The sequence below is a fragment of the Homalodisca vitripennis genome, chromosome 6 (genome assembly GCF_021130785.1).
Source record: "Homalodisca vitripennis isolate AUS2020 chromosome 6, UT_GWSS_2.1, whole genome shotgun sequence".
Classification (NCBI taxonomy): Eukaryota; Metazoa; Arthropoda; class Insecta; order Hemiptera; family Cicadellidae; genus Homalodisca; species Homalodisca vitripennis.
In genome coordinates, this window is record NC_060212.1 from 63,180,682 (window position 1) to 63,207,159 (window position 26,478).

At 35.0% G+C, this 26,478-nt stretch overlaps 1 protein-coding gene across 1 annotated transcript in view; it reads left to right on the forward strand.

The window, feature by feature from the left end:
• LOC124364390 (leukocyte tyrosine kinase receptor-like) overlaps positions 1 to 26,478 on the forward strand; it is a 151,069-nt gene that overhangs the window by 49,237 nt on the left and 75,354 nt on the right. Inside the window, 1 exon segment of the mRNA XM_046819825.1 lies at positions 18,483 to 18,687. Within this exon segment, the coding sequence (XP_046675781.1) occupies positions 18,483 to 18,687 (205 nt within the window).

Here is a 26,478-nt window from a genome sequence, read left to right on the forward strand (position 1 = left end):
ACAAAGAAACGTTTGAAAGCTCGATTAAGAGATGTTTTAGTGTCGAATGCTTTTTATTCCGTTGAAAAATTCATAACAAATCGCCGGGATCAATAAAATTAATTTAACAAACTCTATTGCCTAAGGAAAACGGTATTTTTACAAGAGTGACGTAATTATTGTAGTAAATGGAAAATGGAAATGAAAGTTTCATTTTTAATGTACTAATATACATAATTTATTCATATATATTGTAACTGTTATAAATTAAAAGGTATCAATAATATCGCATTGCATACTAATGAAATATAAATAGATATAAATTGAGAAGGAGCGAAACTGCTCATCAACTTATATTAAAATCAAAATTTCCTGTAGGTTTGAACATTCATTAGTTTCTAAAAATTTATACTTTTACTCTTCGGTATTTCGGATGAAACATCAACTGTGAAGTATTTTTTCGCCGTTTATTGTTCAATTACTATTCTTTTTTCTTGTTTATATTTCTAGTTAATAATTCAATTTCGTAAATATTTATACAATGTTACATCTGAAGAGGTACGCTGAGACGTTGGAAACTTTATTTAGAGTTTACCAAAGAGATTTTTTATATATATATATATATATATATAATATATATATATATATATATATATTGTGAAGCATGCAGTATAAGTGCACAAATTCTATAATACATTAAAGCAAATATGAATCGGAATGTTGAACACTAAAATCTGTTATAAAAAACAAGAGAGCGTTACAGTGATTTTCAATTAGTTAGCAAAGTTTAGCGAAATTACATTGAAAAGAGAAATGACATTTATTATTTCTACAGAATTAAAGTCCATTTAATCTTGCGTGTGTTTGAGTACAAAGCCCTGCAGGAGCTCCCCCCTCCCCCCTCGGTCTCCTGAGCGTAGGCGTTTCAATGTCCTATCCACTTTTATCCCCACGTTATTTTTATCTCCTCATTAATTACACATTCTAAATAGTGCATTTGCAGCCAGTGCCTCTTTCAGCACTTTGCATATTTTACAATTATATAGATCTTACATTAATCTTTATTATAACTTTAACACCAAACACGAATTAATGTAGAAGGCTACTTTGATGAAATATTTGATACATAATATTACGAAAAAGAATCAGAATTTAAATATTAATTAAAAAATATGTAACCAACTCTATAAATGTTAAGTTTCAAATTTGAATATGTATTTACACTGATGAAGGTGTCAAGAGTACATTAATACAATTTTTAATTAATATACAGAGCCTTTAAAATTGAAATTAAACTGAATTGTTAATAGAGCCTAGATTTCGATTTTTCTCCATTGAGGATTCTTCCTACATTTGTGAGGCAGGTTAATTACTATTAACCAATTAATTAATTGACCAATAAAGCCAATTAACATTTATGTGTTTCCTGTCTCGATATAAATGGTTAATTCTTTGTAGTTATTAAATCTCTTAGACATTCCACTACAGTTAAACAATGTAGTACTGATAACCCCAGAGGCAACTTTCTCTTTCAATTTACAGGCAGTCAAAAGTCACTCACAATTGTTTTGAGAACTAATTTACAATCTATTAAATATAAAAGGTTCAATTAATTTGTAATAATTTTATAGACTTGTTTATATCTACGAATCAAATTGTTTTCTTTATTTGCAAACAAAAAGGATTTCTCTGTTGTTTATTATAAGAAAGGATATGCTTTAATACCTAAAGATTATTTTAATTTGTTCACCATTATCAGAATATTATTTATTGCTGAATTAATGTAGATGTATTTATTTAAAATAATATTCAAATAAAGTATGTGTATTACAATAAAAAAAACTCTTTTTAAATTCAATTTTTCTCCCTCGATTAGCAATGCAAGAGGGTTAGATATAACTACACTTATAATGTAATGCATTTAATACTTTTCTGAAACTAAATGAATTTTGAATTTGAATTATAATAATGTAATACTTCGTTATATATACGTTTATTTATCTTTCAGCTAGTGGTCAATTTAAATTATGATGATTTTGACGATGATAGATCCTTCTGCAGACAAACTCATCCTTACCTAATCCAATGCCAGGTTTTGGTAAAGTGTTTTCTAACAGTAATATAACAATACAACGACCACTGACTCAGTAGAACATAACTAAGTCTTATCAAACAACCCAACAATAATCTCGTTACCCTATACGAGATACTTTTGTCAGATTATTGTTTTCAGTTGTTTATTTTACGATTTTCTAGTTGTCGTCACGGTATTTAAATGTTCCTTTAATTCCGACCCTTTAACTCCAATCAGCAGTTCCTCCTTGGAGCAATAGGGACATATGTACCTAGCTTCAAGTACCAAGTACCTTTCTATCAGGAGTTACACATTGCCTAACAATCACACTATTTAGAAGGATTTCTCGCATCCTAATACTGTATGGAACTCACGAGTAGAGTAGCGGGAGAAATGCGTCCTTCGCCTGTCAACGGTCCCTGTCAATCACTTTTCATATATTTAAAAAAACATTGGGCAGACTATACTATGAATAATATACTGTATGGAACTCACGAGTAGAGTAGCGGGAGAAATGCGTCCTCCGCCTGTCAATGGTCCCTGTCAATCACTTTTCATACATTTCAAAAAACATTGGGCAGACTACACTATGAATAATATACTGTATGGAGCTCACGAGTGGAGTAGCGGGAGGAATGTACCCTCTGTCTGTCAGGGCTCCATGTCAATCACTTTTCATGCATTTTTAAAAATATTTCGCGACTATGAATAATTTACTTAAGTTTTTTAATAAATTATATTATGTATTTGACTTGTAAGTATAATAAATTGTTAGAATTTGACTACATTTTTCCTTTAAGTTTGCATAGTATTATAAATCACGTTCTTTCGGTCGTTGTTCTTGTTTTATTTTTGTCTATTAGACTATTTTAATCGGTTTGTAGGCCTAATTATTTATTTGATTGTAACATAATTTAGTGTTATTAATTGTGTTGTTACTTTTGTAGTTATCAGTTTATTTTATACATTATTTAAACTACACGCATTAAAAAAGTACTGATAAACACAAATACAAAAGATTCGGTCACTGTAATAGTTACTATAAATTAGGATTTGCTGATCGATATGCATGGGCAATACATACATACAATAATTATTAATAAATTTCGATAATTCCTAAATTACGAGTACTGATTGAATAATGAACTAGGTTAACTATTCCGTTAACACCGTCTAAAATGACAAACTTAATTTAAATAAAGCACATGTACACACTACGGACAGCTAAATAACACTGGCACTATGGTGAGGGGTGGGGAAAGTATAACGGCATATGACTAGTTCAAGGAATTCACTCGAATCTGTCGCGCTCTCCATACCCCTCGCTACACCACAAGTGAGCGCCATACAGTAGAATACACATGTGATGCACCTTCTCATAAGTAGTTAAACACATTGAGTCGATCATTTTCCGATTGTGGAATGACGAGATTCTAATTCGCTTTTGTTTCTCGGCATCCATACTAGCAGCACATACTTTCAGGACCATATCAAGTTAGTTTGCCAAAAACAAGATTTGAAGACCTAACAAAAACCTAACAAGGCTTTTTTTCAGAATCCAGGGTATTCTTGGCTGTTAATTATGGGTTGATATACGAGTACCTCTTTTTTCATACGCTATGGTTATTTGTAGGTTCATTATTTTATTCGAACTAAGAGGAAGAGAGCGTTGGGTATTTGTAAAATCTCGTAAAACTTCATTTAGGACGCTTTTCAAGATGCTAAGGTTCTAAAAATCTGAATCGGGTTTCACCTTTGTAACATTTGTAGACATATTTCCACCTCTGCAGGACGCAACAACAGCAATACCATCGCAACCTCACAGTGGGATTACGGTCTCTACTACGAGTCTCGTTTGTAAGGTAGCATTAAACTATAGAAGCGTTCTAGACCCTGAGGCAGGCAAACCAAATGGCGCATTATAGTCTTACAGAAATGTTAAAGCATTGGTTGAAGCCCTTCATTAAAATGGCAGGGTTTCTGTTAGACACTATCAGGCTGATAGTAATACAAGGTGATCATCCACATATGAGCGTTACTGTTTGTGATAGTTTTATTTCAGTTACAATTTCAATTTTATTTCATTACTCTTAAAACAATCATCATAGGTTGCATATTGTAAAACATAATGCAAAAATAAAATTCTGGTTTGTAGCTACCTACACTAACATAATAATACACAACGTTTCTATTGACATAGTAGTTGTTTTAATGAATTTGTTTTTTCAATATTTACATATGTTGAGTTGTACAACTAATTACTCTTATTAGTATATAATTTATGGAATACAGAATTTATACTCCGTTCTGTCAAGAGTTCACAAATTCCAATTCAGTGTTGGAATCTTTATTTTGGGTTTTATCTTAAAACATTAACATTACCATGGCTCCTCTTTTATCACTTATTCAGAAGTATTTACCACAGTGATTTAGGTTTACTGGAGAACGATTAATTAAATATGAGATTTCTTCATCTATAGACTGTATATCTACTGAATGGTTATTTATTTTTAACAATTTGAGTTACTTGGTAACAAAAGAATCATAGCAAGGACGTATCCAGAGAGGGAATCTAAGAGGTCCAGACCCCCCAAATTTCCAATTACTTTTTTAGTAAACGATTATTATTATTTAAATAATGCAGTATTACTAACATGTACTGCTGAAATATCGTTCTCAACCAAGAAATGGGTCAAGAACGTTTTAAGAGCCAAAATGAATTTAATAATTTTTATAAGAAAAATCGTTGGTCTTAAATTAAACTGTTTATTGAAAACTTCCTTCAATATTTCCAAATTTTATTTTAGTGAGCCATCTCTATATCCTCTCTCGCTACTCCTTCCCTTGCAAAGCCAAGGCCAACAAAGCAATCCTTTACCTTTCTGAAGTATTAGAGAAACGTAATATATATATATATATATATATATATATATATATATATATATATATATATCCTCTTTACATCTTGGAGGGCTGATTGATGTATTTTTGATTAGGTATTAATTCCCGTATTTGTTTTTGGTTTGTAAGGGTTAAGCTACTTTAGGACACTTATTTAAAGAATGACAAGTCTAGATGTTCATTTGACCTACCAGAAGTCCATCATCGTATTTGCGTCGACTCGAAATTTTACAAAGTGCGATCAACACAATTTGAGACGGTAGATACTCTTTAGCTATATAACCATAATGTAGTATTTATTATAACGAATTAAAAGCTCGTCAGTTGTCCTTGGTGTTTAATTTTTTGGGATTTGCCTTAATCTGAAGTTAGATGTCAGTTTGCACTGTTACTGTAACTCGCCGTTATTTCTAGTGAAGTGTCTGCAGTTCCATTAAAGCCTATTTTCTTTACAATTTGTGTTAAACCAGATTTATTTTTATTAAACAATTATAATTTGATCATTAATTCAATAATTCAGTGCACCTTTAATGAAAAGGAATGCAAATAAAATTACATCATTGCATGAAAACCATTATGTAATATTTAGCGACTGCAAAGAAGAAGAAATATTCTATGTTTTCTGTATACACATAAAAATGTATAATATTAAATATTTTTTGTTCTTCACAAACTTTGCCACAATTTGGCTATACTTGTTTTGCGAAATTTATGTGAATATCAATTACGTCTTACGCGTTTTTTCAACAATTTTGTTTAATTTGAATAATATTTTACAAAAATGCCAATTTTAATTTTTTCATATTGAGATTATTCATGGTCCGATTTTCTGATTTTTCACCAGAAAAAAGTAATTAGAAGTCATAAAATTTACAAAGAAAATCGAAAAACCCGCAAACCCCCACAGCACCGTGCATCAATGGCGCAGTGTAGCGGGTACAACAGTTATCCCAAGATAACAGGATCAAGCAACGTCGAGCTTGGCTGATACTTGGTTGGATGACCGCTGAGCGATCCTGTTCTTGCAAGTAGCCCGTCTGCCAGGCCATTCATTGGTGGTGGTTCAGAAGTTACTTTTAATCCTTTGGTGCCCAAGTTAAACTGATTGAGCCCTAACTTCGCCTAAAATAAGACTTTTTTACTTTTTACTTTTACTTAAAAACATATGCGCTTTATTTAAATTATGATGGATACAAAAAAGAGTTCAAATATATTTTATTTAGAAGCAAAACAGTAAAAATCGAGCGATTTTTGTGACAACCTCACGTTAAAATAATATTGCTTTATGCTTCAATTTAAGTGTTGTAGTTACAATATTTTTAACACACATTCTATTACTTTTGTACTTTAATCAGGCATTGGTTTCATAAAAGCCTAATAATTTGCTAAACTTGATCACAGTAATGACTCATTTCACTTTGCACTTTCGAGATTCTATTGAATATTAATGTGTCGACCGACTAAGAGGGAGTTGAACATCAAGTGGACAAATCGCTGCAGACCCAAGAGTGGTGTGGATCAGCACCAGTAGGGCTGCTGAGTGATGCTGACTCCGTAGCGACAATCAATGGTGGCGCGCAGACTCACACCACCTGAACCTAACCCTACTTCCGGCGAGCCAGGCGCGGGTGTCTCCTGCCACACATCACATTACATATCCGGTCCCAGCTTTGGGTGCTGCAATTTTACAAGGAAACTTGTAGTAGTTCGAGGAGTGGGACGAGGGCTTCACTCTTCTACAGTCTTACTTCTCTGCGTCTTGTACGGCTTTTCTCTTCGGTTAGTATGAGGTTTTAAACCACAGGCCTAAGTTTAGGTTCTGATTTGCAGCCCTTAGAATGTTATTGATGGTAGGGAAGAGAAAAGGTTTTCTTAGGCATTGTGGGACGGCATATTTGGCTTCAGCTACTGAGCTGAAGGAACAAAACGGAAGGCTGGATATTAGCTTGGTTCAACAAACCATTCGCTCCGTGACTACAATTTCAGGAAACGGCGAGCGCACAATATAGGCATATTCTTATTTCTAAAATCTCTCAGGAGTACCCCCCCCCCCACTGGTCTCTAAAGCAGCAACAAATCTCATCTTGGTCTCTTAAGTTGTGTAATATGAACGGAAAGAGCCTGTTAAATGTAATCAACTTTTCTGTGTAGACATAGTATAATGACAGCACGGCCATATTTTAAATTTAACTTAACTCAATTTAACCACCATTTTAAATTTTTTAAATTGAGTGGAAGCGTAAGAAAAGTAACACTTCTTAAGTTATTTGAAAATCGAAGTAACAAGGCAACCCGATCAGTATAGTCTGGATTCTACCAAATTAAATAAATGTGGAATGTGTACATGTAATGTACTGAATCAGGTTTCCTCAGGCATTGCAGAACGGCATATTTACAGTAAGTGAAGAAAAGAAACGGAGGGACTGAACAGAAGCTTGGTTCAACAAACCATTCGCTCCGTGACTACAAATTGAGCAGTTAGGTGATTCTGTGATTTACAGTGTTTCGTGTGATTATAGCAAGTGTAATCACACGAAACACTAAACGCAATTTTTATGACAGAAGATTATCGAAGATATCGCAGCTATTTCTCACTAGTGAGGTATACGATACTAATTATATGTACTGATATAATTTCTACACTGGACTATGGAAATAGTATGATATTGCGAACATGTACTGGGGACTTTACTGTATCATGTATCATCTTCATATATCTCTAATTTTGAGTTAAATTAGAATTTATTTGAACTAGAAGTTAAAACCCTGAAATAAGAATTATTCGTAAATTTGCTTTACCTATAGTCTTCCTATTCATGAGTACTGATAACGGGTACCTGATTCACGATTTATGACTAATTCAATTTAAAACATATCATAGGGGTTTACCGTATTATAACATAAGTGCTTTCACTAAGAGAGCTATGGACTTTGATTTTGGAGTTCTTTTACAGGTTAAATAGTTCAAGTGTTACTAAAATCGGGGAACTGTTCAATGAAGTACACGGAATATTGCGTAGCAATTAGTTTATTTGATGTACGAGTATACTGATGTTAAGGCCTTGCACCAGCTATTTGAGTTAGAGATGTTAAAGTCCTCACGACTCCTCAACATTTCAATAAATAATGATTAACTAACACCTGGCTGGGGATTTTGTGTAGACTGGGTTTCAGTAGCATCCCATAATCCGGAATCCTCATTATTCATACTCTTGACAAAATAATTATATATTCTTACTTCCGTCAATCCAAAATCAACTTATGAGGTGCTGTCACTCTGTTTTGGAATAACACTCCACCATCAGATAGCTGTATAAAATTGAATTCCCTGAATGACTTTGTTATTGTATTTGAAATTTCATAACACAACAAATATCACAATTATTACCCAGTTCACCCATAGTCATTGAACCTAAAACTTTCTAGGCCCATATCTACACTACACAACAGCAAACCGCAACATGAGACATTAGACGATAGGTTAAGTTACGTAGTCTCTACCCCCGCCCTGTATATACTCGTAGCTGTCAGTTGTGACGATAGGAAAATCTGGTCCAGGTGTATACTCACCAAGTATCTTAAACATGATGATTGAATTGTAATTTAATTTATCATTTAGAATATTACATTTTGTGTTTTTGTTATTAAATACAATGTATAGTTCGTACTAGTGTAACGTGTTTAATACGTTTCCTTTCCCACATAAAAATGCGCGGCACTTTTAGAGCTTGGTTTATTTTTTGCTTTGTATCATAAATATGTTGTGCACAAATAGATTTCTATGTTCGCAACGTGGGTCATGTCAATGTTCTTTATAACGTGTCTTTAAAGAACGTCATGTCGTCCAATTTACATTTTAGGGCAACTGGCATGTTCAATTCGTTATACCTCACATTTTCCCCATTTTCCAATGTTGTTTTTGTATTGTTCAAAAGCCCAATTTTGTCAAATGCTATTTTTTATTCTAAAAACTTCTAGCCATGTTTTTTAAATAGTTTAGTAGTACCGTTTTGTATGGTGTGGCTGTTTTCACACCATATATACGAGTTTTTCTCTGATTGGAGTTCGCTGTTTATCACTTCATTTTTTAAGTTATTTACTTACAATCCTATCTACCAGCTGGTTTTGTAACCATTGACGTTATACATCAAATTTCAAGTCCAAGGGGCGCGTCTATCATCGTTATTTCACATGTGGATTATCTTTTGCCCCTTTGACTCCGAAATGAATCATGATCTTCCTTGGACCAGTAAGAACCAAGTATCAAGACTTAAGGATTTTTTTTATCGAGAATTATCTCGAAGACATACAGACAGTCGGACAACGGCAGGACTTTAAGAAAAGCTCTGTCGACACCTTAATAATACAGAACTAGGTTACAAAAATTCTATAAAAATGGATTAAATCAAATTCAATAATTTGCGGGAATAAAGGTTGAGTCACCAATGGTGGCGAATGAGTGATAAAACAGTTACCACAATTTTTGAATTTAAAACCTTATTATATATAAAAATGAAATGACATTTGTTAGTCTCATTAAAACTCGAGGACGGCTGACCGATTTGGTTAATTTTGGTTTTGAAATATTTGTAGAAGTCAAAGGCGTGTTTAAAAGTTGAGAATTATTGAAAAGGTTTCTCAGAATATTTAATAATTTTGGAAAATATTTATAACATTTATTACACGTAATCCAAAGTTAACTGACCCGGAACAGTTACTGACAGTTTCAGGCGAATTTCACCAAAATGGCAGAGACATAATTAAATTTCATAAAATATTAAATAATTACACAGTGCTTGATCAGTACCGCTATGCAGATTGCAAAGACAAAGTTACTATGTAATGTTTATTTTCGATCACATCAGTAACGAATAGACCATCTTAAATGCATTGAAAATAATATTTAAATAGTGTTCTGAAACCCACCTTGTTCATGAAAAAGCGGTGAAATGGTTTGCACGTAAGATTGTCGAATCTGGTTGACTCCCTTAACAGTTTTACTGTAGTTAAAGGAGAAGAAAGGGATTGGCACACTCTTGCCCTTATATAACAAGCAGAAAACATGCGACGAAAGTAGATGCATTTTGACTGAAGTAATCTTTTTAAGCTTAGGTATGCACATTTTTTCTTGATCGTGGTAAAAATCAATATTACTTATAGCACCAGAAACATCGCAGACCGCAAATAAACGCTTTTAAATCTAAGTTGGATTCCAAAACTCACATATGTTTATGTTCTTGGTCAGTGCAAAAACATAAACTCATATGTGGAACCGTAAATAAATTAGAGCGGAAGTGTATATGAGTCTTTTGTACCGCAATAACTTTTTAGTCGTACGTAAGTTATATAATTTCTTTATCAGGACAAAAAAGGCAAACTATGACTATGACACTTGAAAAACCTTAGTCAAAAAGTAAATTAAAAGAGTTGAAAGTGGGCGCTTTTTATCTAAGTTGGTTTATGTTGGTATATATTTTCGTGATCGGGGCATAAGTCAAACTTAACTATGGCGTTCGAAATTCCTTAGATAGAAAATTGGCCTAAACACACGTAAGTTGACGCCTTTCTAAAAATTTTCCGAGACTTAAATGATGTACATTTATTAATACAACAAAGCCTAAAATAGAACCAGTGAACATTGTATTTACCTTTTGAATGTGTAAACAACCAATAACTTACTCAAATAATATGTACCTGCTATGTCTACTTATTTTTTTATTGTAGGGCTCATTATATTATATCATAAATGCTTTCACTAAGAACGCTATGGCCTTCGATTTTTAAAAAAATGCGTGTGAAGCCGCGGGTAACTGCTAGTATAAAAATAAATAGGGTCAATACTTATTACGACGGAATAAATGGACACTGTTTATTGGCTGAATTACATGCATAATATACGGGATGAAGGATTGGTCATAAAAGAGCTGGGAAGCAACAGAAGCTGTTGCAACCACAGAGAACATAAAACACAGATGTCTCAGTGAAACACAGTAGACAGCGCCATCCTACGGCATAGACCACTAGATATAGCGAGATACTAGCGCATTCTGTTGATTTGTTCCAGTAGTAAACTTCGTGAGGCGTCTAGGTCTGGATTGGTCACGAGGGAACTAGTAACAAGTTATCTTTGAAATTATAAGTCCATAAATAACCTATATGAATGTAATAATAATCCTAATTGTTTCCACAGTGAAAATACAGAACTGTAAATTGAAATAAATCTACAGTTCTATGAGATACATATAAATGTGTATACATTTGATTGAATTCTAATTCAATGACACTTCACAAAAATAAAAAAGACAATTGATCATATGTTAAAACACATTAAAGTGTATTTCTTTACGCATAACTCCAGTATCTTTAAATTTTTAATTACCGAGTCAATAATAGATTTCTAGAATGGAAGCATAACAAAAGTAACCACACTTTTTATTTCAACATCATGGTAACAAGACAGCCCAATCAATATAACCTAGACTTTACCTAATGAATTAAATTTGGAATGTGTACATGTAATGTAATAAATTAGGTTTCCTCAGACATCGTGGGACGGCGTGTTTCAAGTAGCTGAAGGAGCAAAAACGAAGGGCTATTTTATTTTATTTTGCAAATTATTTTGGTTAGGTAGCTCTAACATTTCCTCTGGCTTCAATATGGCGGCCGGTAAAATATTTTGACATTTATTTCACCAACGTAATGCTAAATGTTACTTCCGGCACGGTTAATAAAAGGTAGATGTTTCGTGTGGTTGTCATCTAGAAATGTCAACTTTGAGGACCGAAGAGGATACAGAGATATGTGAAGATTGTTCTAAAAGAAGGCAGGGGTGTCACTGTTTTTTATCAAATGTGCAAGTCACGATTTAATTCTACTCATATCCAATTCCAAAACGGTTTCGAATATTCATGTTTGAGAGGCAGTGGCAGAACTGTATCGGTGAAGGCGTATCTGTCGCGAGATCTCGCGGTATAACGAGCTTGTTTCCCGCCATTTCCGGCGCTTCCGCAACACCGCCATCCAACTCCAGTTCACGGTAACTCAATCATTCCCAGGTTCTAGTTACACTTCGGTTTGGATACTTATATTTTATCGTGGATGAAGGAGGAGGCTCGTATCTCCCACCCCTCCCCCATCAATTGGCACCACCGAAATTTGGAAAATCTAGCTCGTCAGGTTTTCACTCTGATTCCGCTTCTGTATAGAAACACAATGGGGTGATGTCTAAGTATCGAAATGAGAACCTTTATTTTAAGTTTTCATTTCACAAAATCTAGTCTAGTAAAATGGTGTATTGATCCCTGTACATTATTAAATATCGAACTGAAGGTGCCGACTAAATCAATCACTAACAAAGAGTTAGTCTTACAGGGGCGTATATAGAAGATTATTGGGGGGGGGTTGGCATACCGGGTGATTTAACTAGTATACAAAATCTTTTAAAAATAGGGGCTCGGGTAGGGCTCCGTGAAATTGTTGAGATTTAAGAGCTCGTAAATGTGTTCTAGCTTACAACAAACTGTTGCGTTCAAATTTTAATGTTGGTCTTTCAAATTTTCGGGGGGGGGGTGGGGGCGTCGATATATAAATTAGATAAGTTCCTATAACGTATACATCATAATATCAAGTTTACTATAGAAATTGAAACCATCTGGCGTTTGGATGTATTGGCAACAAGGAAGTCAGGCGGGAGTGTAAGTTATTCGGTATAGCCTATACAGATAGGCAACCAACACAATATACACTAGAATCTGAACCCTAAATCTCGCCACCATCCAGTCTTGAAGTTCGAGGGCTTAAAATTCAATTGAATACGTGAATTAGTCATGAAATAGCATACAAAAACAGCTTTAATACAAAGAGATGGCATTATACATGGCATGACATGAAAAAAGATAGGACAGATTATTGGACCCTTCAAAAAATAAATTTCAAGGTCGGGTATTAAAATGTGCCACACTTAAAAAAACATAGATACAAGATAAATAAGTTAGAAGTAAATATGAAGAATATCCAAAACTCGTATAACTTCTTTACATTATAAAACAACTGATAAAGTAGGGAGGATATTAAAGAAACACAATATGATTACCGCATTCAAGACGTGTGCTCAAAAACTAAAGAATTGTAACCAGTGATAGACACGATTCCGCTGTATATATCTAAAGTCTACGAAATTCGCGGTCTGCCACTGCGTATGCTAAGGTCAACGTTTCTTCCCACTCTACACGGAAAACAAAATTTATTTATTTCAACTTCAATTCAACGTTTAAATAGTTTCGTTATCTTCAGTAGTTTTTAAGTAACTGCCGTTAAAAATCCCAGCATTCTTTTTCGGAAACCCTGTAGTTTAAACAAAACAAAAGTTCTTAAGTTAATAAATATACTTCGATAATGATCCAATGAAATAAGAGAAACCTTACAAATAATGAACGAAGAAATTACTTTAACAAAGAATATAGCGTTCAGTTATAATAAAACGATGATAAGAGAGCCATATTGATTACTATCGGCCATACTGATCATATTAAATATAGTCAACCACGATACATATCTCCTTACAACTCATACAGGTGGGTGTGTATTATTGGCAGTTTCTGTTTAATATCTGACTTAATATGATTTCGCAACAACGAGACCAAACATATTTCAGGAATGTAATTGTATAAGCAATGTTACAAAATGGAATAACCGGAAAATGTAGGCGTTAACTACTTACATTACTTAATGCACTTGACAGTATAACAGGATTTCGTACTTTTGCCATCGATATATGTTACAAAAGTATAACACGACGTTACGAGGATTTGAGTCTATCCTCTTCGTCGAGTGGGGGAGGTATTATTAATGTTTTAATGCTCTTCCTATTGAGCAAGAGTGTTAAAGCACAAGGAGGGCCAGGCTTAAACCGAAAAAAATTTAAATCTTGCTTACTAGTGTTTACAAACTGTTATCCTGGTCAAGAGTATTTTTAAACAGTTATGATTGAAAGGCAACATTCAACGTTTAAGTTAAATGAATATTTCTTAAATTTTCATATTTTGTAATCGACGTGAATACAGAACTAAAATTGATCCAATTGTGTTTTTTTCTGTCAATCCAATTACATTACGAGATGTTCTTAGATGTTCGAAATATTCTGACGAGGTCTCTTGCATTGAGTGCTCAGGTTCAAACCACTAGACGAAGGCTCAAGTGGAGGAAACACAGATAATTATCAATACAGTGTATTACTTAGTCGATTGAATTTCATAGAAATTTGCCTATTAGTATCATAGTCATGACGGATGGAATGTACAAAGTACCTAACATAAAGCCAAGATGACCGCCTGCACAGCTGGTTCTTACCTGTTATACTTGCTGGTACTGTTCTATATCTCTTAATATTTAAAAATGGCGACCTTCACGGAGTCGATTATACCACAGCTACTGGCATCGTAGTAGCGCAAACAAATAAGAGGTTTAGAATAATGATATTATTTACTGCAACAATTGTTCTAAACACTTCTATATGTTTCGTGACGTTCTCAGAAACCATAGCTAAATTTTAGTAACATATGACGTTATAATCTCAACTTTCTTCCGTAGAGAATTATCGGTTTTGTTAGTACAACTTATATATCCAGGGTGAAAATTTTTGTAGTTTTTAAACTGTAGCAAACCGATAAAGAAGATTTAGGAAAGGGTGGTCTTTTTAATTAACCTTTATTTACGGTAAACCACATACGTACATACACCTCTCCTTCATTTTGTGATGGTTTTATTGCAATTGTTGGACCCACGGGATGGGTGAATTAAATCTTAACTCTCCTTCAATAAACTCGTACTTTTGTAACACTCATTATTTGAAATCAACCGTGTTTATGTAAGTCTATAAAATTTTGCATTTCAGCCTTACCTTCCCTGACTCGATGGTCTTCTCGTATTCGAACCAAGTAAAATCAGCACATACAAATCTATCCGTTTCAAAATAGTAGTTTCCTTAAATATAAAACGGTACTTTCTGATTAAACGGAGGCCACTGATAATAAACGGGATTTAGCAATTTTGGGTGGGCAGTTACACAATATATACTAACAACCGTTAGATTGGGTTGGGTTGGGGGTTAGGTTAGGCTATCCTAAGATAGGTGTTAGGTTAGATGCTATGTTAGATTAGGCGTTATGTAGGTTAGGTGTTAAGTTAGGTAAGGGGTTAGGTGGTAGGTTAGGGGTTAGGTGGTAGGTTATGGGTTAGGTGGTAGGTTAGGGGTTAGGTTAGGGGTTAGGTCAGATTAGAGGTTATGCTATGGATTATGGGTTATGTTAGACTAGGTTAGGTTGGGTTTTAGGTTAGGTTAGTAAACTAAACCTAAATCGCCTAACCACATCAGCCGCAGCGTGCTTTGAATATGTGGCCTCTGTTAATGAGAAAGTGCCTAAAAATATTGTATTTTCTATCTCGAACATTTGAATAACCTGTTGGTGAGAAGGAGTCCATAACTTTCCATCGCCTCACATTAACGGTGGAGCGAAAGAGAATAAAATTATCGTCTGCTGCACAGACGATGTGCTGCCACTAAGGGGTAGTGTGGAGGGGGAGGGAGCTTAACGAAGCACGAACCCTCCACCGCCCTTATTTTGCTGTGTGAAGTAGGTTTTTGAGCTCGTGAAAGGCAGCGGACAATGTGGCGTTTAGTCGCGCCCTCGCTCACTTGGCAGCTAACCGGTTATTAACTTCGGGTTCTTCAAACCTGATAAGAGAGAAGGAGCTTTTAACTCGGGTAGAACTTCTGTTAGGGGAATACTCTGAGAGATGTGGGGAGTTTCGACCTTATCGAACTGTCAATACTGGTCTATAATCTTGCTGAAGAAATTAGTGTTTTAAGATGTACAACTCTTGTTACATCTGTGTTTAAGATCATATTGATAAAAAAGAACGACCTTTAAATTCGGATAAAACTTCTGTTAGAGGAATATTCCGAGAGATATTGCGAGTTTGAGTTACCGAACTGGAAATATTGGTCTATTCTTACTGAGGCAAGTAATGTGTTAGCATGTAACAACTCTCCTACATCTCTGTGTGAGATCACCTTGATAAGAAAGAAGGAATATCTGTTAACTCAGGTAAAACTTCTTTTGGTGGAATATTCCGAGAGATATTGCGAGTTTGAGTTATCGAACTGAAAATATTGGTCTATTCTTACTGAGGCAAGTAATGTGTTAGTATGTAACAACTCTCCTACATCTCTGTGTGAGATCACCTTGATAAGAAAGAAGGAATATCTGTTAACTCAGGTAAAACTTCTTTTGGTGGAATATTCCGAGAGATATTGCGAGTTTGAGTTATCGAACTGAAAATATTGGTCTATTCTTACTGAGGCAAGTAATGTGTTAGCATGTAACAACTCTCCTACATCTCTGTGTGAGATCACCTTGATAAGAAAGAAGGAATATCTGTTAACTCAGGTAAAACTTCTTTTGGTGGAATATTCCGAGAGATATTGCGAGTTTGAGTTATCGAACTGAAAATATTGGTCTATTCTTACTGAGGCAAGTAATGTGTTAGCATGTAACAACTCTCCTACATCTCTGTGTGAGATCACCTTGATAAGAAAGAAGGAATATCTGTTAACTCAGGTAAAACTTCTTTTGGTGGAATATTCCGAGAGATATTGCGAGTTTGAGTTATCGAACTGAAAATATTGGTCTATTCTTACTGAGGCAAGTAATGTGTTAGTATGTAACAACTCTCCTACATCTCTGTGTGAGATCACTTCGATAAGAAAGAAGGAATATCTGTTAACTCAGGTAAAACTTCTTTTGGTGGAATATTCCGAGAGATATTGCGAGTTTGAGTTATCGAACTGAAAATATTGGTCTATTCTTACTGAGGCAAGTAATGTGTTAGCATGTAACAACTCTCCTACATCTCTGTGTGAGATCACTTTGATAAGAAAGAAGGAATATCTGTTAACTCAGGTAAAACTTCTTTTGGTGGAATATTCCGAGAGATATTGCGAGTTTGAGTTATCGAACTGAAAATATTGGTCTATTCTTACTGAGGCAAGTAATGTGTTAGCATGTAACAACTCTCCTACATCTCTGTGTGAGATCACTTTGATAAGAAAGAAGGAATATCTGTTAACTCAGGTAAAACTTCTTTTGGTGGAATATTCCGAGAGATATTGCGAGTTTGAGTTATCGAACTGAAAATATTGGTCTATTCTTACTGAGGCAAGTAATGTGTTAGCATGTAACAACTCTCCTACATCTCTGTGTGAGATCACTTTGATAAGAAAGAAGGAATATCTGTTAACTCAGGTAAAACTTCTTTTGGTGGAATATTCCGAGAGATATTGCGAGTTTGAGTTATCGAACTGAAAATATTGGTCTATTCTTACTGAGGCAAGTAATGTGTTAGCATGTAACAACTCTCCTACATCTCTGTGTGAGATCACTTTGATAAGAAAGAAGGAATATCTGTTAACTCAGGTAAAATCTTATCGAACTTACAATATTGGTCTATAATCTTGCTGAAGAAAGTAGTATTTTAAGATGTACAACTCTGCTACATCTGTGTGTGAAGTCACCTTGGGCTGTAGTAAAATGACCTTGAATTTTCTCCCATAAGAACAATGTTAAACTACGCACTTTTACGCCCTTAAGTTTAGGTCTATTATTACGAGAGAAATCTAATGTTAAAGATAATTAAAAGGATATATACAGTCGATAGGTTATTAAGAAATCTCAAACTATGCTTGATCTAATTGTTAAAATATTAAAATGTATAAACTTTACAAGAAATACTAAGAAGCGTTTGAATGCATATATTGTGCGTGGTTTTGGGGGGGGGGGGTTGCTTTGAAATTTCTAGAAACGCTATTTGGATAATCACTTGTATCTCGTTTATTACTGGTGATTAAGCAACATTTAGTTTTTAAAAATAATATCATGCAAATTTGATGTACAGTAAACTGTTTTATTTACAACGGTTATCAATTTTACAAATGCAATAAAATAACAATACAGCTTAGCTGTATGAGAACGTCAAATTATTAAAAAGCTTCGTAACCCAAGACTTTTAGTTACGGAAAATAATATTCTTACTCAGTACAAATTTAACTAATACAATACTATTGTGTTTCACTTAAGTTATAAAAAGCACTGACTTCATGGCTTATACAAAATCTGTAAAACCTCTTTAAAATGTCTCTTGGTTTATGATGAATTTTAATCTGTTATTGATTGTTAGTGAACCACTGGATGTCTTAAAAAGGTAGATTTTATATCAATGTGATTGATTTTGATCGAATGAATATGAATATGAAAGTCAGAATAGAATTTTACAATTTTCGAACACTGCAATATAACTTTGTACTTACAACAACAAAAATAAAATAATAATCTAAGGATTGTCAATATTTCTATACGTCCAGTTTTTATTGATTTATTGATCCAACCATATTTATTGAACCATATTATATAGGAAGGACTGCTACACTGTCGATCACTCGGCCGGTATAAGTAATGGCTCTAATCTGTTGCAGGTCACTACCTGGTGACGGGGTGGCGGCCCGGGGAGGTACGGGTGTGGAGCCCCAAGTTTCTGGGTACCCGGGAACTGTGTCGTCTCGAGCTACACGCACACATGACACACATGACCTCTGGACTTCTCAAGATTGTCGTGGAGACCATCCAAAATAAGAACACGTCCTGGGTCCTGGGCGAGCGGTCCGGTACCGACTCTAGAACGTGAGTATCCCACTATTAAATTCTAAATTAATTAAGTTTTTTACTAATTCAAACCAAAATTGATGCATTTGACTACAAGTAGTTATTCAACAGAATTTAACGTAACCAGTTTACCCAGCAGGGATCACTTCTGGCTGGTTTATACCTTCCAGTTGAACCCACCCGATGTGTCACTTAAATCTGGGCAACCTTATGAATGTCCAGGAGCGGCACACCACTAACCGCAAATGTCGAGATTCTGGGGTTCAAAGGCAATTCGATAGGTCTACTCTACTGTGGCAGATAACGGTTGGAGTTGGTGGGGTTTGTTCCCTAACCTCAGAGGTTCTTGCTGGCCTCAACAAGGGTGTGCAACCCTACCTACTTTGACTGGAGGGGCTGGTTCAGAGCTGGCCTCCCCTTTGTCTGGGGGGACATGACTTTGAGATTAGTGCCCTAATTCTTCCTCATGGATCTCGATAGGAGGCGGCCCCTACTCTCTAACCTTACCTATCCTGAATATCCTGTACCTCCGGAAGCAGCGCAAAGGTTCTTACATCACTAAAAAGAGAACAAAAAAAGTAACCAGTTCGACAGTTAATAATATTTTTGACATCTCAACAACAAACAGCTGTTCTTTAAATTTCTTTAGGAACTCAGTTTACAGAACATTGGTATGGCATGAAACAGTATTAGCAAACGATTTATAACAATGTATGTGAAGGGAACAGGATTTTTCCGGACATTTTCCATCGTTCAGTGAAACAATAAAATCAATAACACTACGTTTCAAGATCTGCAATCTGATCTCTTCTTCAGGTAAATAACGGAGACGTAGGATACAAGGAGAACAAGGAGGCGTAAGAGGTTGGTCGACGAATGCAGACGTATTGTGACCTGTATTCTGTAGTTCCGTTTTAATAATTAGTGTTGTGTTTAGTTTCTATTAAGTGCATGTTTTAGAGTTAGTGAAGTTGACGCACAACATGGTGGTTGTGATTCCTGACATAGGCGTGTCACAACGCTTTAGTATGATTTGTTTATTTTAACCTAGTTTGTAATTATGTGTTAGGTTAGTTATTCACCTGAGGAAGAGATCAGATTGCAGATCTCGAAACGTAGTGTTACTGATTTTTTTTCACTGAGCGATGGCAAATGTTCGGGAAAATACTGTTTCCTTCGCAATCCTTCCATCGTCAAAAATAAACTTCAAACAATATATATGCTATGAATTGGTTTAAAATATTTCATTCGACATAATGTGACAGATCAGTATTATGCAATTCAAAGTTTAAACATTTCGCGGCAAATCTGTAGCTGGATACTGCCGGATACAAGTCAAATCTAATAAAATAGTTTTGTCGTTGACTATGACGCCGTATCACATGTGGAGATTAAAATAATTAATTTAAGAAAGATAAATAAACTTAATATTAGAATAAATTAAAATTACTTAATTATAACAATTGCGAAAGAAATTCGTGTTTTATAAACAGTAAATTAAATTCAAGCGTAGTAGTTTGGGTACGAGACTTAAAGTTAGAACTTCCGTTCCCGTTGACCCCGTTCCGCTTGCGATCCCGTTCTTTTTCATCCCTTGGCATCGATGGTGGAAGGAGCTACAATACTACTGTGATAATCAAGAAGCGATTTTATAAATTTTATAATTTGTTCGCCAGTGAGTTAAAATGAAATGGTACACGGTTATTGAAATATATAATAAGGCAATGTTTAGTGAGGAGTACTGATTCAGAGAAATAGTAAAAACAATAAAGCTGGTAACCTCCGAAAAAAAGTGTTCGTTTGAATTTTATGAATAAAGTCAAAATCGTATTGAACTAAAATGCGTTTTGTATACGTCTGAAGTGTACGTGGGTGGTGAGTAAATTAGAATATGGACACTGGGGCACTGGAGAGGCAGTTGTATGTGCGATCCTGAGTGAAATGTACCATCATCGAGGGTATAATATTCAGTGGCGAATCCAGAAATCTTTTTGGGGGTTGCCCGAAACACCGAAGAGTCGGGGGCATGGAAACTCCCCATACTATCGGGTTGGTTCGGGGGCCCTCCTCCAGGACATTTTGAAGTCATAAAATAGTACTTCTGAAGTAATAAAAGGAGGGAAAAGGTCAGGTCAGTGTGTATAAAGTTTGCAGTAAAACCGCTTTACAGCCAATAAACAGGAAGTTTCTACAGGGATAATTAAAATCTTCTGTGACAAATACAGTTTATATATCAAGTATAACTAAGAGGAAATTTAATCATAACATTAACAAAATATTTAGCCTAAATGATCACTAACAAAGCTAAATCTTGATGTCTACTCCCAAAAACAGAACTACTCAGAGCTCGGCAGCTGATCACGTCGGGATAACTGCAAAAGATACTTTTTGTACCGGTTACTCGTCTGTACAGAGAGTAAAAGTTACCGCAACCAAAAGTTCCCGGTACTGGTTACTGTTACAGACAATACACACGCTTACCGCCGTTCCTAGTACAAAGTACTCTAACTGGTTTAGTAGTAACATGTACCTGTACCATTTTATGAACACTCATATAGGATTCTAAATCAGGACGAGTATGTGTTGTAATCGATTACTGAAGTACCTGATATAGGTAAGAAATAGTAGCAACAAACCTCACTTTCGTGGTTGCAGCTTAACGGTGAAATTCAAATATTTAGGGTTTTAAACCTTATTGAATTGTGCAATGCCGTGTATTTCGTAAATTAAAATAGATGCTAGGTTTGATTTTATATATTTTATTGTGATCTATGTCAAGATACAACATAAATGTTATTAAATTTATAGTCGAAAATAGACTATTATGAAATCGATTATTTTAAAATAAAATGCTCTCTGAGGGGACAGGACCTGTCGGTGGGCCTCTGCTAATATCATACACACACATTCTACATTGACTCAAATTTGACCAACAACGAATCTGACAGTGTGGGACACAATATTTAAATTTAAACTATATATGTGACAACATTTGACCTTCAACTGATCGCACCACAAACACTGAGCTACGCCTACATTTATTTATTTTATTTGATCCAAGTTTCTGAATTTCTACATTTGGTGCAAACAACGTGAGGGAAAATAGTACTCACATTTGACCTACACACACTCGACCTTCTATACGTGGGCAGCTTCATATCCAACCTACATCATATGCCGCAACTAACTTGGGCAATTGTATTACTGACAGATACTGAATTTCATCAACGCTACAATAGGCTATTTCGACTTTGTATGACCAAGATCATTAAAATCCTCGCTTAGAGCACTAAACCAGGACCACTAATGCTTTCGTAAATAATAGGCCTTAACTCTTCAGTATAGGCCTAAAAGAGGCATTTTGCTAGACCAAGATCCCTACAGAGATTGTCGTTGGTAATTCTTACCTTAAGATTTATCAGATATATCTTGGTGGGCAAGGCAAGGAGTCTATAAGGAATTATTGGTGGTTGATTTTACCTTACAATTTGACAGGCATCGTGTTGGACAAAATTAGGAGCTATTCAGCTCAGTGGAAAAGCTGATCTTTCTACAATGGCTATAAAGGGTTTGTTGGTGGTTTATCTAATAATTCAATCATCACTTCAGCCTTGTGTACAGGAGTGAAAGAAAACTGCTGTGATGAGGAGCAGACTTAACCTTAAACGTTTTGTCATAAGCTCCACATAAACCAAGAGGAACATTGACAAAGTAATCATTTATGGTGTTTAAGTTGAAGGCATAGTCACGAGCTCCACATACATCGACAGGAACATTGACAAAGTAATCATTTATGGTGTTTAAGTTGAAGGCATAGTCACGAGCTCCACATACATCAACAAGAACATTGACAAAATAATCATTTATGGTGTTTAAGTTGAACGTACATCAACAGAAACATTGACAAAGGAATCATTTATGGTGTTTAAGTTGAAGGCATAGTCACGAGCTTCACATAATCAACAGGAACATCGACAAAGTAATCATTTATGGTGTTTAAGTTGAACGTACATCAACAGAAACATTGACAAAGGAATCATTTATGGTGTTTAAGTTGAAGGCATAGTCACGAGCTCCACATACATCGCCAGGAACATTGACAAAGTAATCATTTATGGTGTTTAAGTTGAACTTACTTACATCAACAGAAACATTGACAAAGTAATCATTTATGGTGTTTAAGTTGAAGGCATAGTCACGAGCTCCACATACATCGCCAGGAACATTGACAAAGTAATCATTTATGGTGTTTAAGTTGAACTTACATCAACAGAAACATTGACAAAGGAATCATTTATGGTGTTTAAGTTGAAGGCATAGTCACGAGCTTCACATAATCAACAGGAACATCGACAAAGTAATCATTTATGGTGTTTAAGTTGAAGGCATATTCAAGAGCCCTAAATACATAAACAGAAACATTACCAAGTAGGCTAATCATTTATGGTGTTTAAGTTGAAGGCATAGTCACGAGCTTCACATAATCAACAGGAGCATCGACAAAGTAATCATTTATGGTGTTTAAGTTGAAGGCATATTCAAGAGCCCTAAATACATAAACAGAAACATTACCAAGTAGGCTAATCATTTATGGTGTTTAAGTTGAAGGCATAGTCACGAGCTTCACATAATCAACAGGAGCATCGACAAAGTAATCATTTATGGTGTTTAAGTTGAAGGCATATTCAAGAGCCCTAAATACATAAACAGAAACATTACCAAGTAGGCTAATCATTTATGGTGTTTAAGTTGAAGGCATATTCAAGAGCCCTAAATACATAAACAGAAACATTACCAAGTAGGCTAATCATTTATGGTGTTTACGTTGAAGCGTACAAGAGTGCAAGCTTTAGATTTCCCAATGCCGTATTTCATCATGACTGAGTAGATTGGTGGTCGAACAGACTTGTATGATAAAATTAAAACTTGACATTTCTTATATGCTGCTGATTTTGATTCCTAAACTTTTTCATAGACATCATTCCAGAGCGGACTCCAACAGTTTAGTGACGAGATAGGTAGAATTTCTTTGTTTTTGAGGTCATGTGTAAAATTATTTATCTAGGGAATTAGCTGGACCTGTAATAACTCGATTGATCTAATTTCTACAGAAGGTTGACTCAGCAGTTAATTTAATATTTTTATTAGGGTTTTAGTTTTTTTATAATTTTTTGTAAAGTCATTAAATTGCCTTAATAAGTTTGTATTTGAAACGCAGTGCTATACTATTTGCAACATACAAGGATGACGAAAACCCGTAACCCTGTTACTCTTTCAAATCATCCTTCATCAATAACAAACTTTAAACAAAGAACAAAGAAATACTCGTATAAGGTTCCATGAGACACTAATGCTAATTTAAACCTGTCACTTCTTAATGTGACAAAGGTTTTCATTAACATTATAGTGATTATATTATCAGTTCTTAACGATTATCTTCAGATGGTAACACGAATATTTGTTCAAAGTTTCATATAAACTCTTATCTAGTTGTAGAGAAATCGTGAATGGTGAGTAATGATTTTTTACTTTTAGCTGTTAATTAGAAGATTGTACAGTTTTCTTAATTGTTTGTTGCATTTTATGCACTTTTTCAGTCTCTATTGGACGCAGAAGGAAAGTAAAGTGGGCCTCTACTAAGGGAACAGCTGTTTACAATAGGTTGAGTGGAGCTGGCATGGCCAGACTACACACCTGAGTGTGTTATATTTATAGTACGGTAGTAGTGCAGGTATATTTGGCACCATTTTGGCGCCGTCCAATCATTGTTGTGTCTTCTGTGTTAAATGAGTCATATTGTTTCTCACCTGTTTGACAGCTGATGATTTTTTTAGGTTCTGTACAATTTGTAAATGTTCATTCTTCCTGTATTTGGATGAAAAAATGATACAATGAATTATATGGACTGCAATTAATGTAGAAATTGTGAAATGACATTATTAGTATGATTTTTATACATAATGCAGCTATCGTGAGAAGGGTTGATTTAATGTGAATGTCGAGTTTAGCTCTAGTCCTCCTTTCCCCTAGTGTAGTGTCTGGACACTGTTTTTGTCAAATGACAAATGAGATTTTGTCAAAATCTCTATTATAACATTTAATCACTCACATTCGAAGTACAAATACAGTACAGACACATAAAATAAGACCTGGCAAAGTATATGTCAGAGTTCCAAAAATAATACTCAAAATATTCATTCTTTTCTTGTTACGTCTATTGTAACGAAACATTGTTTTATGGAGAACGTTATTCCCTGTAATTTACTATAGTTATATACTTGTGAACCAATCATTGTTATACCAGTTTAACCAGATGTACCATGGTTAACTGCGACTGAGAATCATTGCAGGTGGGAGTACTACCGCTTCAACGTGAACAGAAAAAACAAGAGTTCAACATCGTCGTCGAAGTGATATTTGGAGATCATCCCCCCCAGTCTGGTGGTTCTTGACATAGAAATCATCATTTTTGTAAACAAATTTAAACAGATGTACCATGGTTAACTGCTAGTATGACTCATTGCAGGTGGGAGTACTACATCTTCAACGTGAATAGAAAAAAACAAGAGTTCAACATCGTCGTCGAAGTGATATTTGGAGATCATCCCCCAGTCTGGTGGTTCTTGACATAGAAATCATCATTTTTGTAAACAAATGTAAAGAGATGTACCATGGTTAACTGCTTGTGTGACTCATTGTAGGTGGGAGTACTACATCTTCAACGTGGACAGAAAAAACAAGAGTTCAACATCGTCATCAAAGTGATATATGGGGATCATCTCCCCAGTCTGGTGGCTCTAGACATAAAAACCACCATTGTTCAAATTTGACCCAGATGTACCATGGTTAACTACGACTGACTCAATATAGTTTGGAGTACTACAGCTTCAACGTGGGCAGAATCAAACAAGTGTTCAACATCGTCATCGATGTGATATTTGGAGATCATCTCCCCAGTCTAGTAGTTCTTGACATATAAATCATCATTGTTGTACAAATTTTTACCAGATGTACCATGGTTAACTGCTAGTGTGACTCATTGCAGATGGGAGTTCTACGGCTTCAACGTGGACAGAAAAAACAAGAGTTCAACATCGTCATCGAAGTGATATTTGGGGAACATCTCCCTAGTCTGGTGGTTCTTGACATAGAAATCATCATTTTTGTAAACAAATATAAACAGATGTACCATGGTTAACTGCTAGTATGACTCATTGCAGGTGGGAGTACTACATCTTCAACGTGAATAGAAAAAACAAGAGTTCAACATCGTCATCGAAGTGATATTTGGGGAACATCTCCCTAGTCTGGCGGCTCTTGACAGAGAGACCATCATTATTGTACATATTTTAACGAGATATACCATGGTTAACTGCAACTGTGACTCATTGCAGGTGGGAGTACACAGCTTCAACGTGGACAGAAAAAACAAGAGTTAAATATCGTCATCGAAGTGATATTTGGAGATAATCTCCCCAGTCTGGTAGTTCTTGACATGGAAATCATCATTTTTGTACAAAATTTAAACAGATGTACCATGGTTAACAGCGACTGTGACTCATTGCAGGTGGGAGTACTACATCTTCAACGTGAATAGAAAAAAACAAGAGTTCAACATCGTCGTCGAAGTGATATTTGGAGATCATCCCCCAGTCTGGTGGTTCTTGACATAGAAATCATCATTTTTGTAAACAAATGTAAAGAGATGTACCATGGTTAACTGCTTGTGTGACTCATTGTAGGTGGGAGTACTACATCTTCAACGTGGACAGAAAAAACAAGAGTTCAACATCGTCATCAAAGTGATAT